We start from the raw sequence: 23,360 nt of genomic DNA, 5'->3' as shown, positions 1-23,360 counted from the left end.
CAGTGAAAAGTGAAAGTGAAGTTGCTCAGTCTTGTCTGACTCTTCATGACCCTATGGACTGCAGCCTACCAGGCTCCTCTGTCCATGGGATTTTCCAGGCAAGAGTACTGGAGTGGGTTGCCATTGCCTTCTCCACTTGTTGTGTATATGCGTGCATAAAAGCATGTGAACACAATATCACAACCCCAATGCTCACATTCTTCCCAAATAAGATGTCCCCTTTCCTTTCAATCACTCTGCATGAGGATGTTTCAACTTCCCTCATCCCATGCTCGGCCATCCTTCTACACATGCTCCAGTACCATTTCCATCCTCACACCCTTTCATCGTATCTCTCTGCTCCTTCATTCTCATACGGCCCTCAGCCTTGACCTCTCTCCTCATCCTTCCTCAGGTAGACAAGAAAAAGGTCTACTTCAACTTCTGCCTGTGAGCTGCTCCCTGGGCACCCCCAAGGAAGAGAATCTAAAACGAAGCTAGAACCTTGTACAGAACGAAAGTGGCCGTTGATATTCATGACCTGCACATGCATCATCACAGGACCATCAGCAGAGCAGGCAGATACAGTGGAAGCTACTTGAGCTCAGGGTTCTCTTGCAATCTTCCCTTTCATTTCAACAAGGATTTGCTGTGGGTCTATCATGGGTGGGGCTCTGGGTTTGCCCTCACATGACTCCTTCATGTCTACCATCCTCTAGGGGATTCCTTGGTGGCTCAGATGGTAAGGATCTGCCTGCAATGCAGGAAACCCTGGTTTGATCCCTGGGTTGGAAAGATCCCTTGGAGAAGAAAATGGCAACCCACTCAAGTATTCTTGCCTGAATAATCCCATGGACAGAAGAGTCTGGTGGGTTACAGTCCATGAGGTCAAAAAGAGTCAAACACAACTGAGCAACTAACTCACTCACTTACCCCCTAGAGTTTTTCTCCAAACATTCTCTCTCTATTGTCTTATTTTTCTTGTCCTCCATAGAAAAGTACCGTTCAACATATAAATCTCATTCAGGGACTCGAGAAATACCTCTGGGCCTCCAAAGGTCAAACGTAGCTTAAACTTATCTTTCATAATCTAGATTGATGGCGGGACAGAGAGCAGGATGACGCAGTGACTAAAGTATGGAATCTGGGGTTGAGTCCTTCAGAATTCTGCTCTGTCCTCCATGTGTGGCCTCAGTCTAGTTACCTAACCTCCAAGCCTCAGGTCTCCAAGCCACTCAATGCTGAGAAGGTACCTCCCCTACTTTGCTTTAGGACAACTGCAAAAAGAATTTGGTGAACTACTCCACAAGATTTATTAACCTTTGCTCATGAAATGATTCAACAAATATGTACGGTGGTGGTTTAGTTGCTAAGTCATGTCTGCCTCTTATGACCCCATGGACTAAAGCCTGCCAGGCTCCTCTGTCCATGGGATTTCCCAGGCAAGAATACTGGAGTGGGCTGCCATTTCCTCCTCCAGGGGATCTTCCCAACTGACCCAGGGATCAAACCCACATCTCTTGCACTGTAGACAGATTATTTACCACTGAGCCACCAGGGAAACCCCAAATATGTATATCAAGTATCTCCCCAATGCAAAGGACTAAGGGGCCCATTCGAGGATTTCAATTCCACAGCATTTATGAGTTTGCTAATAGATGAGTAACTGGCACAGATACCATATGACAAATAACAAAAATCAACATGTTAGGAAATAAAGACAAATGAATAACAATCTCAGAGACACAAGCAACCACCTATGGGTCTCACCTCCAAGTCATAAACCAGAATTCCACTAAGAAAAAAAAAAATCCCTACTTCTTCTGCTGAGAAAAATATAGATCTCTTTTTAAAAATGAGTTTTATATGTGTTGTTTACAATTGTATATTTTGATGTCCTTGTACCTGATGACCTATCCCATAAAGTAGCATTTTCTAGGCACTGACTATGTGCAAGTCTTTCTGCCGGGGGGATTTCTCTTAGCAAGCCAGGTCTGTAAAAGGCAGTTATACGCTTTTGGAATAAGGTGGGTTACTTTTTTTTTTAATTTCACATAGTAAAATTTTACACAGACTAGTATACACCACATAAAAAACTAAGCTTGGAAGCTATTCCTTCCCTGCCCCTCCCCCCTAGAAGTCTAGCCATGAGGAGGCACAGAAAATGCTTTATGCTTAAATAGACTTAACCTGTTTTAAAAAATGACATGCATGGACCAAAATGCACCATCAGGAGTTCCTGCCCTGCTGGGAGGCCAGCAAACATGGAAAGTCCTCTCTTCTGCGGAGTTTTTTATTTTACACTCACAAAGGATGGGGAGGGTATGGGTGGGCTAAGGTAAACGTTCTGAAATTTTTGCTTGGGGCCTTGAATAAGATGGCAAGTTAATTAGTTTTTACTCTATAAATGGTTTAATTTTCAGGGCTGGTTTAAGGAACTGTAAATAAATCTACACTTTAAAATCTTTACTTTTTAACCTAATACCCATGTGTATTCTTATACTTTCCACAGTGATAAACTTTCAACTGAAGCAAACTTTTTCATAAATTAAATGCTTTTCCTATGAAAGGCAAGATCTTATTTTAAAAAAAAAAAAAAACAGGCTGGAACACCACAGGGGTCTGGACGTGCCATCTGGATCAATACTCCTTCAGGATACAAAGATTTGCAGCCTAAGATGAAGGACTCAGTGTGACTTATGACAGTCTTTGGAAAAATAAATCTATACTGTCATTTATACTAGGATTGACTCATATTTAAATTTTTTTTAACTTTTAAAAAAGTCTTAGATGTTAATTTGCTATTAATCACAGCATTTTTTTTTTTTTTTTAGGGTTTTGGTTTCCTTCAGTCACAGCAAATTTCCCACTGTTTCCTCCCTTTTTTATTTATTTAATGGCTTCCCTTCTATTTTCTTCTCTTTTTCTCAGCTTCATCTCATTGTTTCTGTATTACTTTGATCTTATTGGGTTGCATTTTGAGTATTCCCTCCCCTGGTTCCTACTTTTTTCATTTTTGATTTCCTATATGTTACAAAATCCCAGCCAAGTTCAAAACTCATTTCGCATTCCCTTCAAGGTCTGCTTTTCTCAAGCCCCATATTTTTATGTTTGTACTCTTCCCACAGATCTTCATCAGCAATTCAAACCTGATGACATTATGATTGCATCTTTAGTGCTTTTCTACTCCAGCCTTATTTATCATGCCTGCATTATTTCCAAAGATAAGGTCTAGCATAACTTCAGAGCAGAGCTTGTTAGCTGTTGCGTGTGTGTGAACAGTCCAGGCTACTGAAAGATAAAGCCACATGCCTACAATCTGGCGTTATTCTTAATGTGTGCATTTGCTGGGCGGAAATCCCTGAGCAGTAGATGACCTGCTTTCGACTTCTCTTTTCTATAAGCATGTTTCCCTTTCTATCTTACTTCCTATCACCTTGTTCTTGGATTGTTTGATGAAAAAAATATGGTGCTCGTTTCTCTTCCCTGATTATATTCCCTTCAAACTGTTTACTCCTACTTCATCGTCTTCTTTTTTTGTATTTCTCTCACCACATTTCCACTAATGTAAAAGTAAGATCCATTTTCTCTTTTTTTTGAAATATTTTATTTTAATTAATTACTTTATTTATTTATTTGGCAGCCTCAGGTCTTAGCTGCAACACACAGGATCTTTGTTGCATCACGTGAGACCTTTCATCACAGCAAACGGACTCTCTAGCTGGTAGCACAAGGGCTCAGTAGTTGTGAAAGCGCTTAGTTGCCCCATGGCATTCGGGATTGTAGTTCCCTAACCAGGGATTGAACCCGAGTCCCCTGCACTGCAAGGTGAATTATTAACCACTGGACCACCAGGGAAGTCCCAAGATCCATTTCACTGATGAAAAAGTCAAGGCAAAACGTTTTTTCCTTGGTCCTTTCCTTGCCTCTGGAACTATCTGAGAATCCTAAGAAACCCTTTAGACATCATACCACATGCTTGGATTGCTCAAGCCATGCTTTGTATACATAATCTCCTTGCCAAAGGTATATTTTTTCTAACTTTTTGTTCAATTAAAATAGAAATTTGCTCTCAAAACCACATGTCCAAACTCCTCAAAGTTGTGACACATCTGGAAAGAGGAACTAGATCTAATCTAATCTCATTTCATTTTGCCTGTTTTCACTTTTCTTTATCTCTGTCTTTCTCATTGATTCATTTGTATATTCCACAATATTTCCTTAGGCTGTCCTAGATGTCAGACATGGTAGCAATCACAGAAGAATACAGATAAGTAAGATAAGAACCTCGTTGGCCTCAAGGAGGTTCATAGTTTTATACATACACACAGACACACACACACAATGTATATATAACTATATATATATACACACACATACACACATACCCCTAACAGGTAAAACAACTGATGATGATACTATATGATAAATGCTACTGGTATTTATAATTATCCAAGGAGGAGGATAGTATGAACAATTAGTTTTGCCTTTAAAAGATCATAGAGAAATCTGACAGAGTATGAAAATTTCACTTAAATCTTTAAAAACGGCTATCAGGAGGGGAGAAGGCTACTACAGACAGAGGAAATGATGTAAAGAAGACAGAAATACCTGGGATATTTACAAATAGCAATAATGACCACACAAAACAGCAGTAAAGATAACCTTTTTTTTTTTTTTTCCTTTTAAATAGAGGGGTCTTATTTATTTATTTGTTTGCTTTTACCAATTTCTTAGTTGCAGCATGCAGGATCTTTAGTTGGGGCACGTGGGATCTAGTTCCCTGACTAGGGATTGAATCTGGGCCCCCTGCATTGGGAGTGCAGCATCTGAGCCACTGGAGCACCAGGGAAGTCCCTACAATAAAGATACCCTTTTAACTGATTTAATTTAATTCTTATTTTACCATAGAAGAATACCTACCTCTCAGAGTTATTGTAAAGATTAAATACAAATAAAACCCTTAAAGAGCACCTGTCACACAGTAAATGCTCAAGAAATGCTACCTATCATTATTGTTATATTACAGATTATATCACATATATTTCATCTATTCAAAATATTTTATTTATTTATTTTTTTTTTGGTTCTTGGATCTTTGTGGATCACTGTGGCTGCTGAATAAGTGATCTCACACATGGCTGAAGAGCTGAGGTGGCTGCTACAGCTTTCATTATGAAAGAATTAGAAATAATGACAACGATATCTAAAAAGTATACCATAAAAAAAATGACACATCTAATTATGATTCTCAATGAATCAGATTTTTTTTTTATAACTTTCTTTTTTAAGACAGAGTCAAAAGCTGGCAAAACAAGCTCATATGTAAGATTCATTAAACAATTCTACTAATACAATAAGCTTTAGGATCAGTACAGAATAGAGTCCGGCTGTTTCTTTTATCTCCTACAGCTATACCAGGGCTTCCCTGGTGGCTCAGTGGCCAAGAATCCATCTGCAATGTAGGAGCCTCAACGGACACGAGTTTGATCCCTGGGTTGGGAAGATCCTCCAAAGAAGGATTCTTGCCTGGAGAATCACAGGGACAGAGGAGGTTGGCGGGCTAACGTCTATGGGGTCGCAAAGAGTTGGACATGACTGAAGTGACTTAGCACACACAGCTACACCAAAATCACATGTGTTACTTCATTTGAACTGATAATTAAATGAATTTATTTGTTCAAGGGTCACAAATTCTGTAAGACAGAATAAGAGTCCAAGTCTTCTAACTCCCATGACCATGGCTCCTTCCCCTAAAACATTTTGAAAGATTCCTCAGTGTTAGTTCCTCAGTCATGCCCGACTCTTTGCAACCCATGGACTGCAACCCAGGCTCCTCTGTCCATGGAATTTTCCAAGCAAGGATACTGGAGTGGTTTACCATTTCCTTCTCCAGGGATCCTCCCGACCCAGGGATCAAACCTGGGTCTCCTACACTGCAGGCAGATTCTTTACCAACTGAGCTACCAGGGAAGCCCTAGATTAAACCAAAAACTACGCTACTAATCACTTAGTTCACCAAAAATGTAAACACACTCTTTATAACCAATTGTTTGCTTACAGTGATGTATAACACCAGACTAACATAGTTATATATATTTTTACCTCTCTCTCTTTAGAGAATTGGGTTTATAATAATAGAAATGGTTATCAAAATTATAAGATAAAAATTATTATGAATGTAAATGACAAACTTCTTTCAAGATTTTTGATGCTAAATTGATGGGAAAACAAGAGCCATGAAGAATTCTAGCCATGATAGAATACATGTTATGAGACTTGCCCTCCTGCTAGAAATAGTTATATAAATAACTGTACAACTGAACAAAATATATAAGGCAACTATTTTTAGGCATCGGGAAACTGGCAGCTCAAGATAAAGACCTTAAGGTAATTCAGATATACAAACGAGCAGATAAGGACTTTTAATCAGCTATTACAAATATGTTCAAGAATTTTAAAGAAAATATGATCTCAATGAATGAAAAAAATTGGAAAAGACTAGAAAAATTAAAATTCTAAAAAATAACAAATGGATTCTAAAACTAAAAATTTTCATCAGCACAAATTTCAGTGGATGGGAATAAAAGTAAATTTAAGGCAGAAAATAAAGGTCAATGAACTTGAAGAAAGATCCACGTATATTAGCCATTCAGAAAAAGGGGGCTGGAGGTTTGAGGGGAGATTAAAATTGAAGTTAACAGGCCCCAGGAAGCTGTGGACAATATCTAACACTCAGGAACTTGGGTCCCAGAAGGAAAAAAAGACCGGGGAAGAAAATATATTTGAAAAAATATTTTTTTAAATGTCTAAAACAACAACCTACAAATCCAAGAAGCTCAATAAACTCCAAGGAAGGATGAATATGAAGAAAACCACACTTAGGCACATCATAGTCAAATTAGTGAAAAATAAAGAGAAATATTTGTGGTCACAGCCAGAGTAAAATGAAACATTACTTACAGGAAAACAGGAAGAAACAGAATTCCAAGAAATGGAATGATAAGGTTAATACTGAAATAGAAATAAAACTGTAACGTAAAACTCTATATTCAGCAAACCACCCTTGAAACATGGAGGTGAAGAAAGATATTTTCCAATGAACAAAATCTGAGAGAACTAATTACCAGCAGACTACAAGAAGAATAAGAGATAAAGAAATGACATGCAAAAGACTGGTTTTACCTAGGTTTCTTCTTTTAATTTTCTTAAAAGACAAATGACTATTAAAAATCACATCACTTTGAGGAGGGGTTTATAAACAGGTAGAAGAAGAACAGTAAAATAATTCTGGGGACTAATGAGGGTGTAAATGGAACTGCTCTAAGGTTTTTATATTTGTGACAAATGAAGTGTAAAGAGGAATATAGGTATGCCTCATTTTATTGTGCTTTGCATTATTACACTTTACAGATACTGCATTTTCTATAAATTGAAGGTTTGCGGCAACCCTTCATCAAGTAAGTCTATCAGTACCATTTCAAGTCTCTGTGCCATGTTTTGGTAATTCTTAAAATGTTTCAAAAGTGTTCATTACTATTATATTTGTTATGGTGATCAGTGATCAGAAATCTTTGATATTAATAAATTGATAGAACAAGTAGACCAAAATAAAACGAAACAAAATCAGATCTAAAAAATGTGACCAACCAACTTGAGTTAATTGACATTTACAGAACATTACGACTGACATTGGCAAAGAAATGACACATTTTTCAGTGCACTTGAAGCAGATACTTAAATACACCATAAAATGGGGTATAAAATAAATCTCATTAATTACAAAAGGCAAAAGATTCTTAAAATGGGTATTCTCTGAGCATAAAAGAATTTTAAATTTTAAGTCAGTAATAATGATATCCATAGAAACATAAAATATTTAGAAATTAAACATTTCATACTAAATAACACTCCAATAACATTCTAAACAACTAGAAACATTAAAAAACATTTTTAACTGAATGATAAGGCAAAAAAAGCAAAATATTGGTTCTTCGAAAAGAGTAATAAAACTGGCAGATCCCTAGCAAGACTATATTTTCTACCAAAACAAAACAAAGAACAACAACAACAGGAAAGAAAACAAAAATGGTTGATACTGGGAATAAAAAAAGAGATGTAACTACGGACCCTACAGACATCAGACTAGGAAGAGACTATTCTAAGCACCTTATATCAATAAATTCAGCAACTCCTATATTTGTACAATGAAAAACAAGCAAGCAAACTTCTTATACACAGAATGACATGAATGGATCTCACAGGTATTACACCTCAGGGCATGTAGGTGAAAAAACACGGAGGAGTACATACTGTATAAGTATAATGTTCTAAAACTGGCAAAGCTAATCCATGGTGATAAAATCAGACCAGTTATTGCACCTGGAGCAGAAGGTTAAAAAGAGTGGAACTGACATCAAAGGGGAACAAAGGCTGTTTCTGGGAAGATGGAATATACAAATTGTCAAAACTCATATGGTACATGTTAACACTTGAACTTTATTGGATATAAATTTACTTCAATAAAGCTGATTTTGAAGAAAACAGAAAGAGTTTTTAGATAATACAAAAACAGGATGAAATGTGAAGGCAGTCCACATGTTTCATTTAAAAAAATTTTCAAAAACTACTTCATTTCTATTATATAGCTCTGTAACAGAATGAGAAGTAAAACCTGTGGGTCAGGAAGTGCTAGATGCTTTCATATACATCTCACAAAGACTGTCTTTAATTCATGATAAGGTCTGGCACAGTGCCTTGGGAGACAGGTGAGTTAAAACTGAAAAAGCAATACACGTGAAGCCAGAACACTTGGATTCAAATAATGACTTACATGTTCAGTTAGCTTTGGGACCCTAGGCAAGTCCCTCCATCTTAAGTTTCTTCATCAGCTACAGGGCTGGTGTGAAGGTGAAGGAACATAATTTTGAAGTATCTAGTAAAGCACATCACAAATACTAGTTCCATCACTCACAGTATCAGACACTGATCAGATGAAAAACTGAAGGAGATAAACAAGATGGACAGGGATACGAGCCAAAAGGAAGAGACAGGTGACGGCATGTTTCCAGTCACATTTCTGTCTGTGGATGCAAAGGGTGGAGTGGAGGGTGGAACAGACGTGTCCGAGCATGAGGACCTAATAATGTTCCTTTTTTTAAGCAATAGGTACAGGGTTGGCTTGCTCACCCAGAATGAATACACTTTCACTGTGACCTGGATCACGCCATTCTGGGCTAAGTCCCTGGTCCTGTTTCTAGGAGCATGAAAAGGGAGGCTACCTGTCTACCTAAGACTCCAATGGGCTTTCCCCAGGCTCCTGAGGGTTCCAGCATCTTCTATCATTGAGGACCTTTGGAATACCAATATAACTGATGACCCATTCGTCACAATGTTCCATTCTTCCCTATCCTTAGGTTTTCAGAGATTTCACTCTAAATAAAATAAGCAGAGCAGAGATCTTTTGGATACAGCAGCAAACCAGAGCAACAGCTTCATTAATGCCTGGTCAGCTAATTTTCAGTACAATTCCAGGGAACCACGCTAGGTCTGAGAGAGTCTTTAATGAAAAGTACATGAGTAGAAAAATCTAGAGGGTGACTGCAATAGAGGCCCAAATTTAAGAAACGAGAAGTCACGTATATTCATCCAAACATGGAGCCACTAGTAGGGCAGCTAAAGATGCAACACTCCATCATGGTATAGTAAGTTATCTGACAGAGGTTTCAATAAACCTCTATGGGGAGGATTTCCCTGGTGGTCCAGTGGTTAATAATCCACGTTGCAATGCAGGGGATGAGGGTCTGATCCCTGGTTGGGGAACTAAGATCTCACATGCTGCAGAGCAACTAAGCCCAGGGGGAGCAACTACTGAGCTGTGCACTCTGGAGCCCATGTGCCACAACCAGAAAGCCAGCTGCTGCTAAGTCGCTTCAGTCATGTCTGACTCTGTGCGACCCCATAGACCACAGCCCACCAGGCTCCCCCGTCCCTGCGACTCTCCAGGCAAGAACACTGGAGTGGGTTGCCATTTCCTTCTCCAATGCATGAAAGTAAAAAGTGAAAGTGAAGTCGCTCAGTCGTGTCCAACTCCTAGCGACCCCATGAACTGCAGCCTACCAGGCTCCTCTATCCATGGGATTTTCCAGGCAAGAGTACTGGAGTGGGTTGCCATTGCCTTCTCTAAGAAAGCCAGCATGATGCCGCAACTACTGAGCCCCTGAGCCAGAGCTACAGTCTGTGCACAACAGAAGATCCTGCGCCACCTGCAGGGCACAGCAGGTAACTCCATGGAGCCCCACATATGAAAAGGAGGCGGCCGCGGAGGCTCAGGCAGGGTCTTGGGAAGGACCTTTATCAAAGCCAAGCTGAAGGAATTTATATTGTATCTTGAAAACGAAGGGCCGCCACCGAAGGATTTTAAACAAGCAGTACCACAACCCAATTAGCATTCCTGAGAGATCATTCTGGCAACAGTGTGGAGAACAGATTGAAAGGGGACAGAAGCAGAGACTGGGAAACTAGTTAGAAGACCGTTGAAGTGATCCATGTGGGGAATGACAGTGGCCTAAGATAGCAGCACACAGGATGGAAAGAATGTATGAAATACAGCGAAAAACAAAACTCTCAAGACTGATTCCCTGATTCCTATGAAGGTGAGAAAAAGCAATCAGTGTCAAGCTTGGGTGTATGAATAGCTAGACCTGCTGTTTGTGAAAACAAAGACTGAGTCAAGCTACATTTCAAAAACAACCAAAAAACAAAACAATGACACTGCCCTAAATTTAAGAAGAAAAAAAATAAAACACAGACAAAAGCTCAGGCTGCCTTAGACAGGACGGATATGGATGTCTGAAAAAAATCAAACACTTAAATTCACAGAGAGGAATAAGTCAGAGTCAAAGAAATTCCTGTCTAACATATGTTGATGAATGAATAATCAAAGACTAACGCAGAAGGCAATTCACTAACAAGAGAGCCATCTACTGCCTTACAAGGATAATGCAGTGATGAAACGCCACGCAAAAACGTGGAAGAAAGCCAAGTTTGTGACCATTTCCCACTGCACGTGTATTCATAAAATAGCTGACCCCTCCCACAAAAAAAAAAAAAAAAAAAAAAACCTCCAAGTGGTTAGCTGCTGCTGCTGCTAAGTCACTTCAGTCGTGTCCAACTCTGTGTGACCCCACAGACAGCAGCCCAGCAGGCTCCCCTGTCCCTGGGACTCTCCAGGCAAGAACACTGGAGTGGGTTGCCATTTCCTTCTCCAATGCATGAAAGTGAAAAGTGAAAGTGAAGTCGCTCAGTCATGTCCGACTCTTAGCGACCCCATGGACTGCAGCCCACCTGGCTCTTCCATCCATGGGATTTGCCAGGCAAGAGTACTGGAGTGGGTTGCCATTGCCTTTTCCGCAAGTGGTTAGCACTTTCAGTTAATAGCCAAATGCTTTGTCTTACCAATTTCTCTTAAAAGCATCCATTCAATATATACCATCATTTCAACATAAAACGCTTACCTGCCATCATGGCTATCATACTGGCTTTATAGACGTTGGTGAGAGATCCAAGTTCTCCTGTGGCTAAGATGGTTTTGAGATGAGCCTCCCCACAGGCCTTGCGAAACTGACGAATCTCATCATACAGGGCTGAGGAAGGAAATAATTGAGGCCGTTACAAAGCCGGCAAGTGATAACATAACTTGGCAGCCATTTAGAACTGGTAGAACCCATCTCAGACTTAGGAAACATAAACCATTTGTCACTTTCTAAAAAATCACCCCAATTTAATATTGCCTCAAGCATTCTGTTGCAGTTCCCCTCCTGTTCTAAGGAACTCCTTCATTTGCAACCATGAAACAGTTTCTATGCCCTGGCCCCAGGTTCCAAGCCACAGAGCTTTTAAAGTATCATTATAAAGACATGCAAATTACAAATAATTTCTACTGCTTCCATAGGATGGTTACTTAGGAGAAAAAAAGAAATTCATCTAGGACATATACAGGGGTGTATCACTTTGCAAACTAAAGAAAAAAAAATCCTCCAGTCCTTTTGAATTCTCCCATTCACATATAATAAGTTCTCCTGTTGGAATATAAAGCAGGCCTTTCCTGAGAGCTCTGCTAATGAAAATAAAGACATAACATTTTGCCCCACTCTCTGCCAGGGTATTTGTCTATGCATGCATGTGTGCTAAGTCACTTCAGTCATGTCTGACTCTGCAACCCTATGGACCATAGCCTGCCAGGCTCCTCTGTCTGTGGGATTCTCCAGGCAAGAATACTGGAGTGGGTTGTTGTGCCCTCCTCCAGGGGATCATCCCAACCCAGGGATCAAATCTGTGTCTCTTACATCTCCTGCATTGGCAGGCAGGTTCTTTACCACTAGCGCCACTGATATATCAGACTAAAAAGCGTTGAGCCTAGACAGGGAGTGATGGGTGTATGTACACAAATTCAGCTGTGGAGGAATTCAGAGATGCAGCTTTGAATCTATTAACCTCTGACCCCAGTACCACATTTGCCTTCTAGAGCTCCATATAGCACTCATAAAGCACCTGAATTGAAAATATATATATATTTTATACACATACACACATATATACCCTCAAAGCCCATTATACCCAATAAAATTAAATTGAGGGGGAAACATTTCATATTCAAAGTAACAGAATATTAGCAAGCAAAATCAGTATAGTATAATGAGTATTAAAATTCTGAAAAATTATTTAAGACTGTCTATTACCAATAACACCAAGCCCTTACCCTGCATCAGGGTGGCTACATCTCATTTCCTGAACTTCAGTTATTGCTACACTACCAGGATTAGGGTAATAATAAACATTAGGGTTAGGAGAAGCATTTTCAATGCTAAAATGAGAGTTGTATAATCCACAGGTTTTCTAAAGTACTTATAAAAGACTAAAAACCAGTCTTGAGTCAGAAAACTAAGTCAAACCACTCAAGTTTTTGGTGTTTTTATTTTTGAGGGGTGATACGCGCCATGCCAGACAGCATGCAAGATCTTAGTTCCCCAACCAGGGATGGAACCCACGCCCCCTGAAGGGGAAGCATGGAGTCCTAACCACTGGACAACCAGGCAAGTCCCCAAACCATGAAAGATAAAGATGGAACAAAACTTGTCTTCTCAATTTTAGAAAACCCAAACTTCACTTGCAGCACCAAGGATTCTATCACAAGATGCATGGGAAAGAACAATGTTTGTTGCTCCCAAGAGGTACCCACGGTTTTTTCTAGAAAGGGCGGAATATTTTTACAAATTCCTAACAGTCAGTAGTTGTGAGTATCAGAAATGACCTGAGATGCCACACTGCCCACCTTACCCTGCGTGTCGCACCTAAACCATGAGAAAATCATATCACCCACACATCCAACAATGTGCAAGACTAGGACAAACAGCGAAAGACGATGTGGAGTAACAATTTATATTCTTTTAACTCAGAGACTGAATCTTGGATGGAATGACAGTTCTTGAAAATAGAAAGCTGTCCTCTAAGAACTAGTGACAAGGAAACCTCTTGAGCTAAATATTCAAGAATGATAATCTGGAGATGAGTTGTGATCTAATTAAGGATTTTTCTTCCTAGTACAATGAGCAATCTCAAGGGTCAAACAAATGTGGATTTAAAACTCAACTCCAACACTTTCTGTGTGACCTTAGGCAAGTTATTTCTCCCAGCCTCAGTTCTAGCCTTAAACTATCAATAATAATATTTATTTTGTAGGTTATTTGAGGATTAAAAGATAAGATATATACAAATAGATAGGTATACACACACATAAAACTTTGTGCATCACCTGGCTTATTGTAAGCATTCAAAAAGTTTAATCATTAAGTTCAGAATTCTAGTAAAATGAATTTCCACTAAGTGTTGATAAAAGCCAAAGCTTGGTTCATGGCCTGACCCAACTTTTTGTACTACACTGAAATTTTGTTATATGCATTACCGCTTACATTCAGTGAGCCATCAGATAAGGCATGAAAATATTTTGTTACAGCATTTGTGAAAGGGAACTTTGGCCTGTATAACAAAATTCTTAAAACACTGATCCTGAGCATATTTACAAGCAAAATCACCAGCCTTTTTCTAAAATATATTATCCTTTAATATCCACTGAAGTTCTTTACCTACAGTTAAAATTAACCAGAAAACCCAGATGTATTTTATGACTCAGTTATCAGCCACCTGGAATTCTTGCTTTTTAATCCATGACCCAAACAGAATGAACCAAAAATGGTCACTCTGAGTTTCACTGGATTTAACCAATATGCAACAAGTGCCTTCTAATTCTTTAATTGCCAATTCCTTAAATTATGTTACTGACCTGTTTCATCACATAACAGGATCAAGGTTAACTGAAAAAGTATCTTACATCTTTAAAGATCAACACTGGGAAAGCTGTTATTTGTTTCTGTTACCATTCTGCCCAGAGTCTACCAGGACAGTTAAATCAGAAAGCATACCAAATCTGCTCTTTTTAAAATGCAGTCTGTGTGTTCTGTGCTAAGTTGCTTCAGTTGTGTCCAACTCTTTGCAACCCTATGTACTGTAGCCCACCAGGCTCCTCTGTCCATGAGATTCTCCAGGCAAGAATACTGGAGTGGGTTGCCATGCCCTCCTCTAGAGATCTTCCTAAGTCAGGGACTAAACCCGAGCCTCTTCTGTCTCCTGCACTGACCGGCAGATTCTTCACCACAAGCACCAGCTGGGAAGCCCAAAGTGAGGTCTGGGCTCCATCAAAGGAATGCTTCTACATAATCCTTTGAATTTTACTGAGTGATACAAAGATGAAGGACAGTTAGAGATTTTCATCAGTAATGCAACACCAGCAATGGCAGCAGATCCAAGAGTCCAGGGTGGTCACCAGCCAGCATGGTACCCACGCTGGCCAGTGGCAGCAGCAACAGCACTGGTCTTGTAACCAAACTCTTTCTGTGACACATCTGGCTTATTCTCTGCTCCCCAGTCTTCATGGTCCTGCTTGTGTTCCAAGCCTGCTTCTCAGCTTCCCACTGATTCAGTAAGCTACCCCAGATCCTCCTAATAATAAATAATAAACCCCTTTTCAGCTTAACCATGGGGCTTCCCTGGTGGCTCAGACAGGAAGGAATCTGCCTGCAATGTGGAAGACCCAGGTTCGATCCCTGGGTCGGGAAGATCCCCTGAAGATGGGCATGGCAACCCACTCCAGTATTTTTGCCTGGAGAATTCCATGGACAGAAGAGCCTGGCAGGGTGCAGTCCATGGGATCATCAGAATTGGTTTATTAGTCTTCAATCTATGACTCCAGTATAACACATCTACACTGGGAAGTATGGTATAATGGACAATAGTGTGGGTGCTCTGACAGCCTGGATTTATATGAGAAGACTGCGGGCAGCACCAAAGGATAGCCCCCGACTCGTCACAACTAGAGAAAGCCTATGTGCAACAACGAAGACCCAGTGCAGTTATAAATAAACAGATAAACAAAAAGCAGAGGACAATATGATCCACATTTCCTAAAGAACGTAAGATACAACCTCTTTGGGGCACCAGAAGAGATGTCTAACTTATTACTGTTGTTGTTCAGTCGCCCAGTTGTGTCCGGCTCTTCGCGACCCCATAGACTGCAGCACACCAGACTTCCCTGTTCTCACTATCTCCCGGAGCTTGCTCAAACTCATGTCCATTGAGATGGTGATGCCATCCAACCATCTCATCCTCTGTCTCTCCCTTCACCTCTTGCCTTCAATCTTTCCTAACATCACGGATAGATAGAGCTGTATGTATCTTTATAGGTGTGCATTGTATACATTTATGTATTTCGTAGATCTGTCCCCTGAGAAGGCATGGAAACAGCAGCAACCTTGTAGCAATGAGCACCCTGTAGCACCCAGATCTTGGTTTCTAAACACCAACCTTCAAGGAAAACAAGCAAAGCTCCTTGGGAAAGTGGCTGATTCCAACCCTGGGGCAGAGAAAGCTAAAAATATGCCCGAAATATCTTTTAAATAAATGTATCCAACCAGTCCATTCTGAAGGAGATCAGCCCTGGGATTTCTTTGGAAGGAATGATGCTAAAGCTGAAACTCCAGTACTTTGGCCACCTCATGCGAAGAGTTGACTCATTGGAAAAGACTCTGATGCTGGGAGGGATTGGGGGCAGGAGGAGAAGGGGACGACAGAGGATGAGATGGCTGGATGGCATCACTGACTCGATGGACGTGAGTCTGGGTGAACTCCGGGAGTTGGTGATGGACAGGGAGGCCTGGAGTGCTGCGATTCATGGGGTCGCAAAGAGTCGGACACGACTGAGCGACTGAACTGAACTGAACTGAAGTGAAGTGAAAGTGAAAGTGAAGTTGCTCGGTCGTGTCCGACTCTGCGACCCCATGGACTGTAGCCTATCAGGTTCCTCTGTCCATGGGATTTTCCAGACAAGAGTGCTGGAAACCCCACTCGGGTTGCCATTTCCTTCCCCAGGGGATCTTCTCAACCCAGGAATCGAACCCGGGTCTCCCGCATTGCAGGCAGACGCTTTACCGTCTGAGCCACCAGGGAAGCCCAAATAAATGTAAAGAAGGTCTTAAAGAATAACAAAAACATGTCAAAAGGGCAGAGGAGCTAATTTGAAGCAGCTCCCATCTGCCAAATCTGGGACAATTTGAGTACCATAATAAATAATGATAGTAATGGATTATAACCAATTGGAAAAAAACAGGCATCTATGAGTTCTTGAAGAGAAGAAGAAAGGGAGGGAGAAGAAGGTAATGCTAACTAATGAGTATAAAAGAAATGATGGAATCAGAAAAAATCACCATTTGCCAACTATCAGAGTATAACTGAAGAATTACCAATGAACACTTAAAACTACTGAGTAAAAGTTAGATGAAGAACAGAATATTAACCATATCTCCATTCATAGTGGATGTTAAATACTTACTAAAATACAAAATATTTATTAATTTTACAATGGAGAAACTTGACAGAAACCATCTTAGCCAAGTAAAAGTGTAACACCATCAATCATGGAACAGATCAACATTTCGGGACTCCTGAAAGCAGAGGACATTGAGAAGAACAGAGCAAAACTTTAGGGTGGTCCTATCAAAAATACCTAATGTTATGGGAAAAAAAAAAAAAACCTAATGTGAATCTAACCATGAAAAAACATTTAACACACCCAGACTAAGGTACACTTGACAAAATAGACCTCAATTCTTCAAACACGAGAAAAGATTGAGGACTATTCCCGATTGAAGAAGCCTAAAGAGACATGTGAGCTTCCCAGGTGGCTCAGTGGTAAAGAATCTGCCTGCCAGTGCAGAAGATGCAGGAGATTTAATGGTAACATTAATGACAATAATGTTAATTTCCTGATTTTGATGGTTTACTGTGGCTTCATATGAGTGTCCTTGTTTTTAGGAAATTCACACTGAAGTACTTAATAGTAATATATCAATAGGTCAGCAACTTAATCTCAAATAATTCAGAAAAAATATATCTATATCTATTTATCTCTCTCTGCATACATGTATAGACAGAGAGAGAAAGAGGGAAGGCAAAAATTTTAATGGGGTAGAATTTTATAACTGGGGAATCTGAGTGAAGAATAAATGGGAGTTTTGTGTGCTATTTTTGTAAACTTTCTGTAAGTTGTAAATTATTAAAAAATAAAAGTTAAAAAAGATACATTTGCTATACTGTTGATAGTTTATTTAGCATCCAGGTAGTTTTCTCACGGGAGGGCTTTTGAACCTACCAACTATTCTACTGTTTTTTTTTTTTTTTTAATGTGTGATTATATACGGTACATATTATTTTGTAACCTGCTTTTCTTCCCTTTGGTATATCATAGACATCTTTCCAAATTCATGTCTGTAGAACAATTTTTAATGGCTGCATAATCTTCCACTGCATGGTCATAAACAATGTATTCAACCATCTATTACTGGATAGTCAAAGTTTCACATTATTTGCTCTTAAAAACAATACTTCAGTATACCCCTTTATGGTTAAATCTCTGAATATATCATGACCTTGTTCCCTAAAGCATTTATTAATTTTTCTGCTCACATTCTCATAATACACATTCACTGTTAAAAATTCAAACATTACAGAAACTGAAAATTCCCCATTTAAAAAAAAAAGAACAATTCTTGCATGTATCAGAAAAATAATAATTTGGAAAGCTATTATAAAAGATGACTGACAAATGAAAATGGAATTCAAATACCACGACTTTTACTCAAATTACTCAGAATAATGCAAAATTTAACAAAATGCACACACCAGAGCGGTGGCTGGCAGAGTGATGTCACATTAAGAAACCTGATAATAAATGTTTTGACTTATAATGAGGTTTTCAGGAGTAGCAAAAGTGGGTGTACTAGAAACCCAAGATGGATTACATTGCAGATGCTTAATCAATACAACGGCACAACCAGCAGAGGCGTGGTCTCCTGTCTGTCCCCCCTTGTCCCTCCTACTGCTGCCGCACTGAGGAGAAGACATGGAGGTCATAACCTGACCTTCTGCTTGTCCCTGCCAGCGGGAGAAACAAGTGGGGCTGAGCCAGTGGAGTGGTCCATGGTAGGATTTAGATAATTCAGCCACTCTGGGAAAGGCTCGGATGCTGACCCAAGGGGACGGAGGTTTTAAAGAGCTGCATTGGTTTTAAAGAGCATCCAAAACAAGGTGGCCGCTGGCTCCCTGTGCCAGCAGGAACTTGCATCTCAAGAATTCAACTTTTGTCCGTCTAAAAGTCTCTTCTTCCTCTCCAGCTCCTACCTAAAAGGAAAACAGATTCTTCATCTTGAGGCTGCTGGCAACCTGTTAAGCTTTCTGGAAAAAGTACTACTGTAGACTTAGAAAAGGGCTAGCCAAATGGCTCAGTGGTAAAGAATCTGCCTGTCAATGCAGGAGACACAGGTTCGAACCCTGGGTCTGGAAAATCCCCTGGAAGAGGAAACTGCCATTTCTGCCAATACTGCAGTATTCTTTCCTGGGAAATCCCATGGACAGAGAAGCCTGGCAGGCTACAGCCCGTGGGGTTGCCAAGAATTGGACACGACTGAGAGACTGAGCACAAAAGCACATAGACACAGAAAACTGTTAGTAAAGCTTTCGTGTATAGAAATTATGATTGAAGTTAAGAACCCAAGTGTTTAAAGACTGTATCGCCCATCTAAAAGCCATAAAGTAGATTTCCCTTTATATTTCCTGCTATTCAAAGGCACTTAAAAATAATTGTTAACGAACATATCTAAGCAATTATTTTTTGAGTACCAGAAAGATGTTCAACACTGTGCAAGAGTGGCCTGAAAATCACTCTTAAGATAATTATATGTACAGTAAAACACTTAATATAAAATTACACAGCAACCTTCTAATCTAAGAAAGTCACAGAATGTTCAAGAACAGTTTTCATCCACTAAGGCAACTAATTAATCTTGAAAGACTAAAACAGAGATGAGCTAAAACACTAGGTAGTAAAATAACAACCTACAAGAGATAAAACACACACATTTTTGTCAATAGTATTTGAAGTTTTGAAGAATCATAGCATAAAAACAAAAACCATAAAAGCATACAGCAGTCGTAAGTATCTCCAGAGGGTTTCTGTTATAAACAACCCTCAAAACAGAAAGCCCAGGTTATAGATTATGTGATTCCTCCCCAAAAAAGTGTCTATAGATTTAGAGATTGCTTTTCTCATAAGATATTATGATTAACAGCTCTACAAAACAAAGAAAAACCCTAACTTCTTTTAGGAGATAGTCTTTCTACCACCCTTCTTTTGTAAAACTAAGCAAATAAGAAAAATAAATTGTACCATCCTAAAGCTCCTGAGAATCCTGAAGCATATACTCCACAAACCAAGTTTAAGAGAGCTGAAGAACTGAACAGGGTAGGGACTTCCCTGGTGGTCCAGTGGTTAAGAATCTGCCTTGCAATGTAAGGAATGAGGGTATGATTCCTGGTTGGGGAACTAAGATTAAGATCCCACATGGCTTGGAGCAACTAAGTGCACAGGTCATAACTAGACACACTCTGTGCACCTCAACAAAGATCCCACACTGCCACTAAGACAACGCAGCTGAATAAACAAACAAGTAAAAGAAAAAAATAATAAACAACTGCAAAACAATGGAACTGAGCAGTGTATAAGGCATGTGAGGCTGTGGATACAGAAGACAAACGATAATCCCAGATGTGATTCTGAACACATAATGCTGGAAAAATATCCCAGACGCAGCCACCTTTGGAGTCACCAGGGAGCCCCTGGTGAGTCAGTAGGTAAAGAATCCACCTGCAATGCAGGAGACTGCCTGCAATACAGGAGATGCTGGTTCTATCCCTGGGCCAGGAAGATCCCCTGGAGAAGGAAATGGCAATCCCCTGCAATATTCATGCCTGGGGAATCCCATGGACAGAGGAGCCTGGCGGGCTATAGTCCACAGGGTCTCAAGAGTCGGATACGACTTAGTGGCTAAACCCCCACTACCTGCTCATGCTTCAGTGTGGAATGGGTTTTCAAAAACTAGTTAACACCAGCTCTAGGTCCTAGAAGATGCTTGAATCTAATAGTCTCTCCATGTCACTGGTAATATATTAGGTAAATATATGCAGCAGAGAGAGGTCATAAAAAAGTTTTAAAAAATTGAAAACCTCTGTATATTTACAGAGCATGGAATGCATTTAATTTTCAAAACCTGCTCAATAAGATTTATGATGTGATGAACCTCTTCTGGTGAATTCTTTCTTCAAAGAACTGTTTAAGGAATGCAACTGAGGTGTCAACCTCAATATCATCATTAAAAAATGCCGTATTACAAGGACTTATCATGGGAATATTACACACAGACAAGGAACACCACCAAATACAAAATCACAGGCCATTATAGCTGGGAACACCCATAGAAAACCCTTATGTCTTATCCCCTCACTAGTAACTTAATTTATTAGTTGATTTTTTGGCCCCACTGCACAGCATGTGGTATCTTAGCTCCCCAACTAGGGACTGAACTAGCGTCCCCTGTACTGGAAGCTTGGAAGCACAGTCTTAACCACCGGACCGCCAGGGAAGTCCCTGGTCGCTTATTTAAATGGAGGGAGGCAGACAGAAGAGAAGTGCTCACTGACCAGGTGTAAATTAGCTAAATGATAAATACTAAAACCTACGTCTTTAGAATTCTTCTTCATCAACTCGATGCTTCTGCTATGTCGTTACTTCCCTTGGCAACATACTACCTTCCTCAGGAGGAGGGGGAGAGAGAGGAAACCACAGTGGGCATGGAGAGATTCATCTGGGCCAAGCAAGAGGATGACCAATTTATGGACATCATCTAATTTAATCTCTATCACTAATATAACCCCATGAAGCAGATGCCACTATGCCTGTTTTACAGAAAAGGAACAGAAGGTACAGAGAGGCTAAGTGATTTATCTGAGAGCAAACAGCTACTAACAATAGCACCAGGATTCCAACCAGGGTTTGTCTAATGCAAAGACCTTGCAAAGACCCTAAGATTTCCAGTCTCCTGGAGCAATCCCCCACCTTCTTGCTTGCGTGCATGCTAAGTCGCTTCAGTTGTGTCCTACTCTTTACGATGCTATGAATTACTTCTCTGTCCATGGGAATCTCCAGGCAAGCATACTGAGTGGGTTGCCATGCCCCCCTCCAGGGGATCTGCCCAAATCAGGGATCAAACCTCCTGTCTCATATCTCCTGCAATGGCAGGTGGGTTCTTTACCTCTAGCGCCACCTGGGAAGCACCCCACCCTTCTTACTCCACAGTATATTTGTCCTGGGTACTTTCTGGGCCTGACTGTGACTCCAATGATGGTTGGCTCATCTGGCTGGCTGACTCCACCTCTCTCTGGGTCCAGCACAGGATAACTACTCTCTTCACCTAAGGCACAGTCTTCTCAGGGAGAGGAGAACTAGCCTCCCAAGAGCACAGAAGTAGATGTCTTTCTGGCTAAACTCAACAGAGTAACACTGTTCCTTAAGCCTCCTGTTTACAGCCAACTGCAGAACCAGGCTCAATAAACAACAAACACATGGGAAATATGATTTGTATTAATTAATGAATATGCAAATTCAATAATGCTTCAATTATGCAGCACCTAATTCCCAAGTGGTACCAGTGGTAAAGAACCCGCCTGCCAATGCAAGAGATGCAAGAGATGCAGGAAGATCCCCTGGAGGAGGAAATGGCAACCCACTCCAGTATTCTTGCCTGGAGAATCCCATGGACAGAGGATCCTGGTGGCTACAGTCCACAGGGTCGCAGAGTCAGACACAACTGAGCACGCATGCCTAAACTATACAGAATCAAGAACTAGAAGCATGTTTAAAAAAAAAAAAAAAAGTTGCTCCAAGTTAATGCTTCTCCTTAGGAATATATGGGATGGCTGGGCGGCAGGGTGGGGGCGGGGGGGGGGGGTGTGGAATGTGGAATCCAAATGATCTGGAGTGACTTTCAGTGTAGACCCTACTCCTCCCTAAATCCAGCCCCCAATTCTGACAGTACACATAATTGGGGGATGTCCTGGATTCTGTGAGGCAGGGAGCTGAGGCAAATAACATGAGAAGGTCTGAGAACCAGCAAGACATTCCACATCTTACCCAGTCAGAACAACTGTCACGAGCAATAAGTTAGATGGTGTCCATTTCTCTGCCCAGATGGAAAGGAGTGAGGGAAGGACAGTGAAACGAGCTGACAGTAAAAAGCCTAATAGCAAAGGACCAGGCACAACAACAAATAGCAAAGATGTTTCAGTAAAAAGATACATGAAGTCTAAAAAAAAGGCACAGCAGCCTGGACCATTAGCTATGGAGCCATCAGCTACGGGACCATCAGCTATGGGGCCATTAGCTATGGGGCAAGTCATCTCCCAGACTTCAGCCCCTGAGAGCATCACTGTGTTCCAGAATAATACACAGGCTGACCTCAGTGATACTTTGGTTCAGTTTCAAACCATCACAATAAACCAAGTAATGGAATAAAATGAGTCACGTGACATTTTTGGTTTCCCAGTGCATGCAAAGTTATGCTTATGCTACACTGTAGTGTATTAGGTGTACAGTAGCATTATGTCTGAATGAAACAGTGTACGTACCTTAAAGGAAGAAATACTGTACTGCTAAAAAATGCTAACCATCATCTGAGCCTTCAGTAAGTCACAATCCTTGTGTAACAGTAACATCAAAGACTACTGGTCATAGATCACCATCATATAATAATAATAATGAAAAAGTTTGAAATAATGTAAGAATTTCCAAAATGTGACCCAGAGACATGAAGTGAACTAATGCTGTTGGGAAAACAGTGCCTATAGACTTGTTCAACTCAAGGTTGCCCCAAACCTTCAGT

The 23,360-nt window shown here is 40.3% G+C and overlaps 1 protein-coding gene across 2 annotated transcripts in view; it reads right to left on the bottom strand.

Annotated features, from left to right (window-relative positions):
• The window catches only part of DERA (deoxyribose-phosphate aldolase), a 118,474-nt gene that overhangs the window by 44,388 nt on the left and 50,726 nt on the right, over positions 1-23,360 (bottom strand). For both annotated transcript variants that reach the window (XM_027541436.1, XM_027541437.1), the window contains exon 6: positions 11,496-11,624. In XM_027541436.1, the coding sequence (XP_027397237.1) occupies positions 11,496-11,624 (129 nt within the window). The remainder of the gene's footprint in view (positions 1-11,495; positions 11,625-23,360) is intronic.

Source organism: Bos indicus x Bos taurus, chromosome 5 (assembly GCF_003369695.1).
Source record: "Bos indicus x Bos taurus breed Angus x Brahman F1 hybrid chromosome 5, Bos_hybrid_MaternalHap_v2.0, whole genome shotgun sequence".
Taxonomy (NCBI): domain Eukaryota; kingdom Metazoa; phylum Chordata; class Mammalia; order Artiodactyla; family Bovidae; genus Bos; species Bos indicus x Bos taurus.
The sequence above is the reverse complement of the archived record's forward strand: the minus strand, read 5'-3'. Positions and strand labels throughout refer to the sequence as shown.